At 39.1% G+C, this 15382-nt stretch overlaps 1 protein-coding gene across 12 annotated transcripts; it reads left to right on the top strand.

Moving 5' to 3' along the window:
- Positions 1-3180: 3180 nt before the first annotated feature.
- acyp2 (acylphosphatase 2, muscle type) lies at positions 3181-15035 on the top strand. 12 transcript variants are annotated; one of them, XM_076990711.1, is made up of 6 exons: positions 3181-3455; positions 3916-3932; positions 7717-7826; positions 8283-8347; positions 11113-11214; positions 14505-15035. In XM_076990711.1, exons 1-5 carry the CDS (start codon positions 3317-3319, stop codon positions 11181-11183), a joined length of 402 nt encoding a protein of 133 aa, XP_076846826.1. In that variant the 5' UTR covers positions 3181-3316; the 3' UTR covers positions 11184-11214; positions 14505-15035. The 12 variants fall into 12 exon arrangements, with proteins under 12 accessions (XP_076846826.1, XP_076846825.1, XP_076846831.1 ...); XM_076990710.1 differs by having other exon boundaries at positions 8280-8347; XM_076990716.1 differs by lacking the exon at positions 11113-11214 and having other exon boundaries at positions 3184-3455.
- The last annotated feature ends 347 nt before the right edge of the window (positions 15036-15382 follow it).

The following is a 15382-nucleotide window of genomic DNA, read 5'->3' as shown; positions in this document are numbered from 1 at the left end:
TTTTTAACACATTTCTTTTTAGAGTGTAGCAATGTACATTTGGAATTTTGTCTCAACATGCTATGTGGCCTGATTGGTTCAGATCTATTCTAGAATTTTAGCAACATTCCATGGAATATTGTTCATGGCAACCAAGTGTAAACTAAAGATCAATCTCAATTTTCTGTAAGATAACGCATGTGCAGTCAAAACCTTTCTACACAAACATTGCTTTAGAACTGTCTACAGAAATGGTAATTACTTCAATTTACATTGTTAAGTGCGACAGCATAAGAAGTATAAGAAATGTTCATAGATTTGTAGCAAATTAAGATAAAAATGTTATTTAATGTGTTTCAGAACACTAGGACATCCAACAATAAAGGTACTGTGTCTCTGGTCATTGTCTTACAGCCTTGTTGCTGTTCGTGAGCTCTTGTGTTGATCTTAGCCTGTGTTTGTACATAGCTTTGTGTTTCCTAGCCCAGTGTTTTGTTATCATTGGCTTTCATTGTTTCTAGCCCCTCCTGTCTGTCAGTCATGTCTGTTTTTCTTTCCATTTGCCTTGTTCTGTCAGTCACACCTCTTTAGTCCCACGTTCCTAGATGTGTTTTAGCTGTTCCTTGTTCTGCTTTCATGATGCTTTCGAGTTTCAACCAATAGTTAATTAAAACTGCAATAGTTTTGCCCTCCTCATTAACATGTAATAGAGGCATAAATCCACAAATAAATCCATAAATAAAAAAATTCTGGAATCAGTAACTCCATAAATAAATCAATCCTTAAATAAACAAACCAATACACACTGTAAAAATATTAAATTACAGACGTATTTTATTTATATCATTTCAAGTCCATTTATGCAAAAGTAGGGTCCTGTTAATTTTATAGTAACTTCCTAACCAGTGTGCTGCCAGTTCAGAATGTGTTTAATGTATGCTTTTGCGCTCTTACACACCATAACGACCTTGCAAAGCCTTAAAGATTTAAATGGGGGGGTTCATTTTTTAACATCTGAAGTCATTAAGACATGTTGCTTTGCTGTGCAGTTATCCCTCTATGGTACCTTGTTGTCTCCAGGCAACACATACTTGATCATGTTGAAAGAAAATGAGGCATCCCTTATACTTCTATGTCCAATTTTAAGCAAGAAAAACATTACTAATATTTTTTTTGCTACTGAAAAATACCATAGAGGGCGAACGTTTCCATACCTTTCTATGCATGGACGTAATTTTGATTTCAAAAGTGGGGGGGGACATGGATACGTCGCTATTTAAATATTTGGTTTTAACCGTAAAAACTGGGGGGGGGGGGGGGGGGGGGGGGGACCAAAACCGGCCCCCCCCCCAAAATTACGTCCGTGTTTCTATGCATAGCCTATGGCTGTGTTCGAAATAGTCTACTACATACTACTGGCGTACTGATCGAGCCCCAAATCAGTATGTTGTATGCAGTATGTGACCAAAATTAAAATTTTCAGTACGCGAAACATACCCGGATGACCTACTACTTCCGCAAAATATTCCAGTACGCGAACAGAGCTATCTTCGTGGTGTACTGCATCCCATCATGCAATGCTAGGAGGAGGTGGAAAAGTTAGACTATCGCATCGCCAAAATTCGGAAAAACTGGATGGAAAAGGGTTTTCAATGCGTATCATGCCTCAAGTCAAGTGGTTCTGTACATGATCGCGATGTAAAGATGGCGAATGCATACAAAAACAGTTCTGGAGAGAGCAAAAATTGAATTTAACTTCTCCATGTAAAGAAAAGAAAAAGAAAAAAATGTTTCACAACCTCAACGGAGATGCATCCAATTGCACAGCCGGAGAGTCAACTGCAGTTCTAGACCTGCAGTTTTAGACCTGCAGTTCTAGACGTGCTGTAGTTTTAGACATGCGCCACCTAGCGGCTCGAAATGTAGCTAACGACAGCCAACTGCAGTTCTAGACCAGCAGTTCCAATGCATGCCGTAGGCTCAGGGGCTTGTATATTGTAATAATCCATTGTATAAAGAGTTTATTTGTTAAATATGCCCATTGATTCTCAATTGTTTTAGCCAAATCTCTAACATTTGACAAGTTTTAAACGATAATGTACACCACATTTTGTATTTAAATAGAAGTAGTACGCCTCATTTTCCCTGTTCTTTTAGGGAGTTTGGATTAATTTTGTCATTTACACACACAGCTTGTCTCCTGAAGATATTTTATTTTTAATTAAACTACTGGATTACTGGCATAGGCTATTTTATATTAAATCAGCAAAAATTGCATAATGTCCGGATGCTTTCAGTGAGTAAGCATACGTTTCCAGAATGTTAGGAGTGATTTATTTTACTTGTATACCTTCATTGGCATGCAACTAGCAAATATTATGTGATACTTGGGGTTTTTCGCTCACACGCCACACATCCGATTTCTCACGCCGAAAAAAAATCTAGTTTATTTACCTCTCTCTCTCTCTCTATCTATATCTAATTTCCTTCCTTTAAGTTGTTTCAAATTTAATCAAAGCTACTAAATAGCCATAAAGGTAGCCAGAACTAATGAACTAAGACACACTAACGCTAGCCAGATTCATCACATAAACATTCATGACATAAACATTACGATAACCCAAAAATGACCTTCAGACATTATCATATATCTATCATATATTATTGCTGCTTATAAATATCATTCTTCCATCTGCTCCCGCGACATACTAAAACACTATCTGGATATTACGTTACATACATCTAAAACTACGGCACGTCTAGAACTGCAGGTCTAGAACAGCAGGTCTAAAACTGCGGTTGGCTCTCCGGGTGTGCAATTGGATGATGCAAAAACGTGCAAAAATGCGTAACTGCCAGATGGACGTAAAACCACTATTGTTTGGCGTCCTCTCACGTGATCTAAAGTTTATTCGCATAACTGTAATGAATGGAAACAAGGCTTAATTCACATTTTTTTCTGCCGAAACTTGGAAATTGCGCATTATTTTTTCGAAAGGTTTGGATGGAAACCCGAATCATAGATGTAGATCGAAGATAAATAAACTAGATTTTTTTCAGCGTGAGAAATCGGATGTATGGCGTGAGAGCGTGCGAAAACGGTCAAATGCGCGTAGTTGGCAACACTGTTATAAGTTTGTTGTTGCTGTCCTTATTTGTTTGTCTGTATATTCACCGGAGATTAACAATTCATTCATTGAATAGCCTACCTATCTTGAGGGTATCCAGTATGTAGTAGTCTATTTCGAACACAGACAAAATCCACACTGCTGAGGATCTCACGGTCCTTTTAATGGTGGGACTTCCTCTTTAAATTTTATGCAAGTTTCAAGTCAAGATGCAACTTGATCCAGTCTGTGGAAATACACAGAGGCTTCGGCAGCGAAGTCTGGAACAATCCTCAATGTCTGAGGACGCGGACCCAAGCGACGGCGACCTGTGCTCAGTGGACTTTGAAATATTCGGTTATGTTCAGGGTGGGTAGTAGCGTACCTCGTGCACACCCGCGTCTCGCCTGCTTTAAACCCAGTGACGCATTTACGACTGCCGAAGAATCTTAATTTAGAAACATGCGAGCAGCTGATTTATAATCTTGCACTGTCATACACAAGTACAACATGGTGGAGTTTGTAGGAACCGTGTCGACGGAGACTCGGTGTTGGAAGTTTTAATCTCAGAGGTTTAAAAATTGTAGTGTGGCACAAGAAACGTAGAGAATATAATGTAGTTCAGATCCGAGTGTTTTTAAGCTTTTAAATCACTTGGTTATGTGCGTGCAGACATGCGCGAGTTTCATGCTGAATAGAATATTAAACTCACGGTCATGCATATTGTCACATATCTATAGAGCATGTCCATGAAACATAGGCGATGCTTAAAACTAATTTACAGCATGAAATTTATAGTCAGTATTCCTGTTTCTCTGCCTTGGCACAGGTGTGTGTTTTCGAATGGTGAGTAATTCTATGTGTGGTCTTGCAGCGCATTTTGTTCATCAGGGTGTGCAGTTCTTAAACCTGCTGTTGAATAACTGCTACATTCATAACTACATTATTGCCCACTGCATGTGAATATGTAGTCTTAAGACAACAGTACTGTTTTATTAGCAGATTGGCAAAATGTGCCTACAGTCTAAGCCAATTAGCATTTCCTTCTAACCCCATCAACAAGTAGTCTAGTCCTACTGAGATACTTTAATGTTTAATTCTCAGTGAATCTGTTCTAAATGTATTGGAACACGCATACGAACGGCAGTCCATAACTCGTGAGATAAAATCTGAGCTTTAAGTTAAGTGTATATAAACCAGATATAAACCTATAAACCTGATATAATATGATATAAACCTCTAGGTATGCTGGGAGAGTTCTCATGAGCCTGTATTGCAACCAATTTACATACTCGCGATTTTATTCTCCACAAGGGGGCGTGGGAACCATCATGATGTCTTAAATTCACTACGGTCTGTAATACTACATCTGACGCAGCAATGATTTAGTACTCTCGTTAAATATGTGTATTCCACTTCTAAGAATTTGCAAGATTGTTTAAATTGACTGAAATATTTGATTCAACAGAACAATGTGAATTTGAAGACTTTATAGGGCAATAAAATCTCTTCTAAATATATACCAATTAGCAGTGTTTTTAGAATATCTCAGACATTACTATATACAAGGACTATATATTTATTTTGTCTTCACTTCACACACAAGCTGCACTCTTGAAATGTCCATTTGAATATGAATATAACAGGTACTATGTCAGAGTTGGAGTTCACATGACTAACACTGAGTGGACATTTAGAGGTGTCTACAATTAGAGTGAGTGACTTTAGTGATTGCTGCATACACAGTTTGCCTAAACCATCTGGTCCCTTCATCGGTGCTTAAAGATTTTGCTAGAGATGCATGTGAAACTTCAGCAATGTTACTAGGCCTGATATTCTAGTACAAAGTAGTGCAACAGACTGGGTGATGCTCTGGTGTCTAATGCAACCATCTTCCATTTGTTTTCCTCTGTGTGTGTCAAAAATTCAGGACAAGTGACTTATTTGTCTAGTCGAGATTTTCATCACCTCATCTACCAACATGACATTGTGTCCAGATTTCCAGTACCAGACATCCAGACGTCCAGTACCAGACGTCTGGATGTCCAGTACCAGACATGCAGTCATACAGACAGTATAATGCAGGGAAACACTAAACTGTACAGTGATGTGGCAATGAATGGTTAACAATGGTTAATTGTTAGGCGCAAAACTTTATATAGTGGGGTGCTAAATTTGGGCACCCTTGTTAATTTTCCTGATTTACCTTTATAAATCTTTGAATGTTTGGATTAAAAAAATCAGTTAAATATATCATATAGGAGACAAACACAATGATATTTGAGGAGTGAAATGAAGTTTATATGATTTACAGAAAGTGGGCAATAATTGTCTAAACAAAAACAGGCAGGTGCATAAGTTTGGGCACCAAAAAAAAAAAAACCTTAACTCAATATTTAGTAGATCCTCCTTTCACAGAAATAACAGCCTTTAAACGCTTCCTATAGCTTCTAATGAAAGTTTGGATTGTGGCTGAAGGTATTTTAGACCATTCTTCTTTAAAAAACATCTAGTTCATTCAGGTTTGATGGTTTCCGAGCATGGACAGCTCTCTTTAAGTGACACCACAGATTTTCAATAATATTCAGATCTGGGGACTGAGATGTACTTGTTCCTCTGCATGAATGCCTTAGATGTTGAGCAGTGTTTAGGGTCTTAGATGTTGAGCAGTGTTTAGGGTCTTAGTAGATGTTGAGCAGTGTTTAGGGTCTTAGTAGATGTTGAGCAGTGATTAGGGTCTTAGTAGATGTTGAGCAGTGTTTAGGGTCTTAGTAGATGTTGAGCAGTGATTAGGGTCTTAGTAGATGTTGAGCAGTGATTAGGGTCTTAGTAGATGTTGAGCAGTGTTTAGGGTCTTAGATGTTGAGCAGTGTTTAGGGTCTTAGTAGATGTTGAGCAGTGTTTAGGGTCTTAGTAGATGTTGAGCAGTGATTAGGGTCTTAGTAGATGTTGAGCAGTGTTTAGGGTCTTAGATGTTGAGCAGTGATTAGAGTCTTAGTAGATGTTGAGCAGTGTTTAGGGTCTTAGTAGATGTTGAGCAGTGATTAGGGTCTTAGATGTTGAGCAGTGATTAGGGTCTTAGATGTTGAGCAGTGTTTAGGGTCTTAGATGTTGAGCAGTGATTAGGGTCTTAGTAGATGTTGAGCAGTGTTTAGGGTCTTAGTAGATGTTGAGCAGTGATTAGGGTCTTAGTAGATGTTGAGCAGTGTTTAGGGTCTTAATAGATGTTGAGCAGTGTTTAGGGTCTTAGTAGATGTTGAGCAGTGATTAGGGTCGTTGTCCTGTTGGAAGATCCAGCCCTGGCACAGCTTCAGCTGTCACTGATTCCTCGACATTGGTCTCCAGAATCTGATCTGCTGATATTGATTGGAATCCATGCGTCCTTTAACTTTAACAAGATTCCCAGTCCCTGTACTGGCCCCACAGCATGATGGATCCACCACCAAATTTTACTGTAGGTTGCAGGTGTTTTTCTTTGAGTGCTGTGTTCTTTTTCCTCCATGCATAATGGCCTTTGATATGGCCAAACAAATTTATTTTCATCAGTCCACAGCACCTTACTCCAAATGTGCTTCAGCATACCTCAAGCAGCTCTGTTTGTGATGTGGGGGGAGAAAAGGCTTCCCCTGCATCACTCTTCCATACAGCATCTCCTTGTGTAAAGTGCGCAGAATAGTTGAATGATGTACAGTGACTCCATCAGTAGCAAGATGATATAGGTCTTTGGTGCTGGTCTGTGGGTTGACTCTGACTGTTCTCAACATCCTTCGCTTCTGTTTACTTGAGTTTGGTCTGCCACTTCAAGCCTTGACTTGAACTGTGCCTGTCTTCTTCCATTTTCTCACAATGTTTCTCACACTGGAGACTGAAAGCTGAAATCTCTGAGATAGCTTTCTGTATCCTTCCCCTAAACCATGACGGTTAACTACCCTTTCTCATAATTGCAGTCATCTGTTTATGGAGGCCAAGGGTCACTGAACTTACCAAACCAAATTTGAGTTCCAGTAATTCATTCTAAATGTTTTGAAATCAGTAAAATGACAACAGTGCCCAAACTTATGCACCTGCCTGTTTTTGTTTAGAGAATTATTGCACACTTTCTGTAAATCATATAAACTTAATTTCACTTCTCAAATATCACTGTGTTTGTCCCCTATATAAAATATTTAGCTGAATTTTGTTTATCCAAACATTCAAGGATTTATAAAGGTAAATCAGGAAAATTAACAAGGGTGCCCAAACTTTCGCACCCCACTGTATGTAGTCTGGTAGTCATGGGATTGAATAGGTGAAAATCACAATTGGGGATACAGCAACTTTAGTAAGTTTAATAAGACTGTGCAAGAAAACCCATGAAATGAATGTTATGATTTAAAGATCTTCTTTTTCCTTATATAAATGGTTTCCTCCTCCTATTAAATCAGAAACACTTTGCCTGCACAGCTAATGTAGGACCTCTGTCCAAAATGTCCTGTTTCTCTGGAAACGTTGTGTACTGTACCACAATTTTTAGCATCTCTACATATTTACCTAAGTACACTGCAGATATTTACCTGGAATCTTCTTCAGATTTATATATATATATCAAAGCTCTAAGGTCAGTGTTCTACACTCTGTCCCTCTCTGTCAGTACACAGAGCGTAAAGGACTAGATCTTGGCCTGGTTGGCTGGGTGAAGAACACAAGCAAGGGCACAGTGATGGGTCAGGTCCAGGGGCCGCAACATCTGGTGAACGAGATGTGAGTGTTACCTACATGGTCCTAGCCTAGACCCTGGCTAACACCCTACCACACAGTCTGAGTGTGTTACCCCCTCTGTTTCACTGACTTACCAAAGCAAATCAAGTCAGCTTTATTTGCCTAGGATTTTTAATACACAGGGCCATTTCAAAGTGCTTTATACAGAGATCTATCACATTGGAAAGGGTGATATAGGTACATAAAATGTACATAAAATGGCATAAATCTATTACAAGAAGGAAAATGCTATTTCTATTATTAAAAGTTATTTAAACAAATAAATTATATAAAAAAACAACAAATCAATAAATTAGAAAATATTATAGAAATATAAAGAATAATGTTGATGCATAAGAAGGTCCGTGACCACGAAGTCACCAGACATCCGAAACTATTCGTGGCTCTTTCAGCATAAATGTAAATCAAATACAACTGATTGCACGTTTTATCCAGCAGGGGGCAGTATTTACAAGCGCGGGCGAGAACAAAATCACCTGCAACAAACAATCAGGGAATGAACGGTAACCAGTTCTAAGCATGAAAATCGTCCCACACATTGCATGTGAGAACCTGTAATGTCATGTATATGGAACTTCCCCAAAAGGGAAAAGTACAATTATCAGCAATAAAATGTTAATACGCATAGACACCTGTAATCTTACTACTTTGGACTGCATCAATATTCTTTATAGCTTTATTTGAAGGCCCACATTTAGTCATGTAGTTCTTCCTGTAGAACTGGCTGTTTTGTGGGTGTAGGTGCTGTAGGTGGCTGTTTAGTGTCTCTGTCTATTGTATTAGTGTCCCTTCCCAGGTAAGGATAATGCAATTAAACTGCACTATAAGACAATGATCCCAGGATAACGGTGATGTCTGGCTGTGAGCTCACTAGGAAATAAAGTGACACAGAGCCTCAGAGAAGCCCAATCAGAGCCCCATTATTACATCATTCAGTTTATAAGCCAGCCACGTCTCGTGGTAAATGATGCATAACTGTAGATTTGTGGTATACGGTGCAGCTCTTTTGGTTTGGACTTTTGGTGTTTTTGTTCTTCTTTATCCTCCTCCTTTGTTTGTATTTAACTAGATACCATGAACCTGATCGGTGTAGCTTGGAAGTTGTCAGCATGAGCCTCCTTGCCCTTTGTAATCCTCTGACTCCAAGAATCAACCATTTCCTCCCACTCTATTCTGGGCAAACGTTCTCTGAAATATTTTAAGGAAATATATGCTCCTTTCTTCTTTCTGTCCATTTACTCCACCCTTCTAGAGCTTTCTAGTGGCACTGAGGGAGTCGATCCTCTGCCTGGCCGGACTATTTTAGTGTCCTCACTTTCCCAAAGGTCCTATGACCCAAATCAAGCTGCAAAGTTGCCAAAAAAAGAGCTGGTTAGAGAAGTGATAGAAGAAAAGCAAACAAGCGTGTTTCTGAAGTGGGTGTAAAGGAGATATGTGCATGTTTTAAAAAAGGACATTTGTAGTTTTGAGAGGAGAGGAGAGGAGGAATGGAGGGCAGGACAGGAGAGAATGGAGAACAGAACCCTCCATGTCAGACTGCACCTCAGAGCCCAGATGGTTTAAAATCTGTTCAGTATTCCCTCCAAACCACTCATACAGAAACGCCCGGAGATGTCTTTGATGATTCTGATTACTGCTTCATGCTTTTCCAATGTTCTGTCACCCTACATCTCCTGCACACGTGGGACTTATTGCTGTGGAGGTGCTAAAATGACACCTGTTAAAAGCCACCTGTAACCTAACACTCGCACTTGCTTGTAATATTTAAAAAATGAAAGGACCGGACCATTCAAAAAAATTTTTTTTTTTTACTGAAAAAAGATCATGCCTATTGGCACACATTTAAATCACAAATGCCTCCCCAGTGTATGGAGTGGGGGGATGAGTGAAAGTTAATGTGAAGCACAGCAGGCTACATGCTCCTTATATATTTAGCATCTCCTTTAACTGGCTGAGCTTCAGGAGGCCTTCCTGTCTGGGAGCAAACAGCAACAACTCACAGCATTGCATGCTTCACTTCTGTTTCTGAGTTTTCGTGTACTAGCTAGCTACTGTCGCCAAACCTTACAGAGTATTTCAAGGTCTGTTAGACTGTAGCTGTGTATCATGTGAAATCCACTCTATGTAGGTCAGTGGCCCCATAAATGTGATATGCGCTTACAGGGTTGACATGAAAAATGTACATGGAAACAGCGCCTCTTCTCTTGCAGGCTTACATTGCTTTGATTATTCCTCTTCTGGTGTGATCTGAACAATTTATTCCCTTATGCTGGCCTTTGTGTAAACTCAAAAGCTGAACCCAGTCTCAAGCTTTGAAGACCTGAGGGGCTCCAGAGCTGAAGGACTCATCTGATGGATGAAATGTGGTTGCCAGATCTCCGAGCGCATATTTGCAGCATGAAGTAGCACAGGTGAAGGGTTGGTCTCAAATTAGAAATGCCAGTGGTTGAATTCACCTGGCTCTCAGTCTGGCTCTTGTGCTTGCTTTCATGTTTATAAAGTATGTTGTGAATCTTAGCCTTCATTTGATGAGCTGCATGTTATACGAGCATGCTGCATAGTTCATGAGCTGATCTGATTGTGCATGCCACATAATACATGAATACTTCTTACCTTATTTCAGCACATCTACAGGGCACAATCTTAAGTTTAGTTTTGTTCAGTGAAGGAGGACTGGGATTGTCCAACATGCGTTATGTGTCTTTCAGTGCCCCAAAATGCTCAACTGAAACTTTATTTGCCACTTCTCACCACTCACTCAGTATGTGAATCAAAAAGGCTAAATCCTTTACTATGGGTGTCTGCCACGTATACACAAAGCTGTCCCATGATTTTAAACTGTGCTAATCTGCGTAGTCTAATCATCTGTTACGAGCCTGACTGACCTATATGCTGGTGAGAGTGATGTAATAATGGCCTTATTCCCTGACTGGTCCCTCTCCTTCTACCTCCGCACCATCACTCCCAGGATGGCTCTTACAGTTTAGAAGATTTAGTATACTATACATTTTTTGGGTATACACTGTAAAGGTTACTCCATGCTGTTGTGCTAAACAATGGACACAAAGCTGGCTTGGGTGCTAGCAGGTTTTGCTTTGCTTTTGGTAACCAGCTTCATTGTTAGCACCTTGAGCATTTATCTGAGGTATTCTTTACAATTTGCAGACCTGTGGTCATTTTATCAGTGCTGTAACATGCTGCTGTAATGTGCTGTCCCGCAAAGTGTTTTTTTTTTTAAGAAAATTTATATCTTGGGTAACACCCACAGATTTCTCCAGGATGATACTCTGCTTTGGGAACCAGATGTGCCTTCCCACCATATACTGGAGTTTGAGATGAGCTTCATCCATCAGGCCCCAGAGGAACAGAGGTGTCTGTAAACCTATAGCACTACAAAATGCTTTGTAGATTTTTAAATCATGGAATATTCATCATAATATGCCTATAGAATGAGCCCAAGAGCAACACAGTGTAGATCACATCTCAGTTGCTCACAGTGTAGATCACATCTCAGTTGCTCACAGTGTAGATCACATCTCAGTTCCTCACAGTTTAGATCACATCTCAGTTCCTCACAGTGTAGATCACATCTCAGTTCCTCACAAGGACCAATGATTTCACTGGACTATTTGCTAGGATTTGGCTGCCTGAAGTCAGGCTGACTAAGAAAGTAAAGTTCTCCCAAATTTGAAGATAAACAAAAGTACTGTGGCAGAGATGGCATTGTTCCTGTACCAGGAAGGCTCAAGTAGTCTTCAAAGGACCATAACCCCAACTTAATTGTTAGGAAATCCTAGGCTGCAGTTACCCAAGGCAGAGAGTGGAGAAACCTGTGATTGCACTCAGTCCTCTATTGCTCCAGTCTTTTCTACAAAGAAAAAGCCCTGAGGGTTTTTAGGGTTAAAGGACAATTTAATGCCAAACATTGTCGATATATTCCTTCATATCCCAAATTTTCTTTGTGAAATTAGATATTGCTCTTAGCCTTAGAAATGAGATATGTTGCATAATCCTGTTAGAGATGATGTTGGTATCGGTTGGGAATATTTGGAGTTCTATGCACTTTCCATTGTGGTGGCTTGACAAGTGACAGACATACTGTACCCGAGTGCAAAGACACTTGAAATACAAGGGTTCTATTCATATATGGATCAAGAGACCACTGGATCCTGATGATACACTCATGGACATCCTAAAATGAATTGGTTGTGGAAAAGGCAGTTAAAAAGATGGTTGTTTCTTGAAGCAGTTTGCCATATAAACCAACAGTTACAACGTGCTCTGGTTGCTGTGGTTGAAAACTCTGGTTGCTCTATCTTTCCTTGACTCTTAGATAATCGAGCACTTTGAACCAGAATGTGGAAGAAAACAAGGATCCTATCTTGTCATCCTCTGGATTTTTGTACACTGCAAAACATATTCTGTGGACAAGGGGATGAAGATGATTATATAGATTGAGTTTGAATTAAAGGATTATGTCAAGTGGAAAGTAGTAAGGTCACATTTCTCAAAATAAAAAAATGAAACCGCAGATATATCCAAGCAAAATACAAGAATAACAAAATACCATGACACAACCAAGATCTGGAGAAAAAGACAAGTAAATAAAAAAATATATAGGCAGGTTAATCGACATCGTAGAAATCTTTTAAAAAGTAGACTATAATCTATAAACTATAGACCAGGGCTATTCAACTATATTTTTCTGCGGGCCAGATTTGTCAAAGAGCTCTGACTTGTGAGCCAGACAATTTTCAGACCTATACCAATACTGTCATAGTGGATGTAAAATTGAAGCAAACACTACAACGTAAATTGTTGACCGTGGGAGGGGGGGGGGGGGGGGGGGGGTTGGGGGGTTTGGGGGGAATGGGGTGGCGAACATAAATTCGAACGTAAATTTCGACACAGTGTCGTAAAATGTTGCAAATAAAATGTTATTTATTTTTACGGCGGTTTATCCAATATTTATTATTATCAGTGTTGTATAAAGTATTCGAGACCCATACTTGAGTAAAAGTACAAGTACTCTATCAAAACATTTACTTGAGTAGAAGTTGAAGTGTCCTTTAAAAACTTTACTTAAGTAGAAGTACAGAAGTATTCAGCATTTTTTGGACTTGAGTATTGCAAGTAGTTTAGTCTAAAATTTATTACTCAAGTACTGAAAGTAAAAAGTACAAGTATTGTGTTTTGAATTAATTAAAGAAAGCCATCAAAGTTTGATTATCAATTGTTTTTATATATCACTTACAAATCAAAGATGTCAAAGATCACAAATACAAGTGTTCTGTATGTACTTAAAAAACTGGGGTTAACACTTCATACACAAAAAACAGATAACCTATGTCCCGCTACGTTGTAGGTTTGACGCAAAAGTACAAATTCGCCATAATTTAGCTGAGAAAACAAGGTGTATTTTGGACGTAAAATCCGTCCGTCGGATTCTAATGGTGAGCTTACTGCCCTGCGTTTACCCCCAATAAATGCCCTTACCCTATAAAAACACTACACTATAAAATGGGCACATGATTAGTCAGCACGTCGCCTTTATTGCCAGCTAATGTTAAGTGAATTCTGCAGCACGCCATGAACATAATTAGGTTAGTTAGCTAAGATATCTAACCTAACTAGTGCTTACTGCGCTCTTCTGCTGTTACCAAACACGGTACCATCTCTTTTAATGAGATAAAAAGCGAATTATTTGGAATAATTTTGAATATATGTGTATTTGTATAAATATGTAAATGAAGCTGAAGGTGCTGGAAAATACTGAAAATGGACCTTCAAAGTGCCGTACAAGTGCATGAATTCCACCTTGTAACTTCACACGCACAAAAATCGAGAGGTGCACGACCTCGCGCGTGGTTAACGCGCATGGGCGGAGCCACCACGATTGCGGCATTTTTGCCGCGCGGACCCTTGCCGCAGTAACAGCGTGTCAAGTGAACCTAGATTACGAAGCTCAAGTGTTCATTGAAGGCAGCAGCAGAGTTAACGAGACGCGACCGGAGCATGCGCAGTTTTCATAAGACAGCTTGATCGCTTGACCCGGTGACAGCGCCAGCTAACATGTTTATAATTGTAACGAGTAACTATACAGCACGTAAAAAATATATCGGAGTAAAAGTATTAAACTGATGGAAAATATGTAGTGAAGTAAAAGTGGAAGTAGGAGAAAAAAATAATACTCCAGTAAAGTACAGATACAGCATTTTAGTACTTAAGTACAGTAGCGAAGTAGTTCTACTTCGTTACTATACAACTCTGATTATTATTTATGGGGAGATGGGCCGCCAGTTGAATTACCCTGCTATAGACTATACTTCACAAGTAATGAGTGGTAAACTAGGCTGTGGTGCATGGTGGAGATATTACAGGGAAGGAATGTGACAGTTCTATTCTAATGAAGCTTCTCTCAATAGTTTTTTTTTTTTTTTTTTTTTTTTGCCATTGCCACAGCAGTCAGAACTATTACATCACCCAATATAGTATGTGTAAAGAAAAGCATTACTATAACAATGCTAAACAGCTAGAATTGCCAAAATACAATAATCTTTTCTCCGTTAAATAAAATAATAATTTTGCAGTAATTTCTGTTTGTAGCATAGTGACTAACTTCACTGATCTTATTCCTCTTCTGTCTTCTGGTCTGCACAGGAAGCTATGGCTGAGTAAGGAAGGGAGCCCTTTCTGCCGTATCTCCCGGGCCGTTTTCAAGAACGAGAAGAAAATCCCCAAGTTGGAGCTGTCCGGCTTTTCAACCCGATTCTGACACACAACATAGCCAAATCAACCAATTTCCCTTATCAACCATGACCGTGATCTACCACCCCATAAAACTCACGATTACCAATCCTGCCACAAATGAGCTGTCATGTATATTAATTAGGTTGTCCAAAAGTGACTATGAAGATTGTATGTTGTCTTTATTGCACTTTCAGATTTAACCAGTTTATATAACAATGTAGTCCCACTGACTTTAATTTAATGTTGGGCTGTTTCCTGACATCTTTATAGATTCAGTAAGCCATATATTTTCTTATGATTTTTCTTATTCTGCAATACATTATACATTTTCTAATTCTGCAAAGTTTCTGAGTGTGCTAACCTCAGGACATATTAGTCTTGTGTCCATTTCTAGTGGAATATATCGGATTATATTTAATTAATAAAAATAATTTCTGGAAATTATTGGTTATATGTGATTTGACTTTACCATAGTACAATATTGTTCAAAATTGTGTGCCTGTTCTCTTCTCCTGTTTGAGTTTTTTATATGGACTGTGTCGTCCCAGATGGCTAGAGAAAACTAGTTCCTATAATACTGGAATGAACTTCTAAACCCCTCTCTTACAAACCCAGAAGAGAACCTCTATCTTTCATCCTCTTTGAATTTCCTTAAAAAGGATCCCCCCCCCCCCCCCCCCCCCCACACACACACACACACACACACGTGTATACTGTGTCATCACACAAAGAAGCAGCTCTTATCTTGAACACATGTGACTCTTGTTAAGGGTCACACAGTGAGATTA

This window comes from Brachyhypopomus gauderio, unplaced genomic scaffold, assembly GCF_052324685.1.
Source record: "Brachyhypopomus gauderio isolate BG-103 unplaced genomic scaffold, BGAUD_0.2 sc77, whole genome shotgun sequence".
NCBI lineage: Eukaryota > Metazoa > Chordata > Actinopteri > Gymnotiformes > Hypopomidae > Brachyhypopomus > Brachyhypopomus gauderio.
The sequence above is the reverse complement of the archived record's forward strand: the minus strand, read 5'-3'. Positions and strand labels throughout refer to the sequence as shown.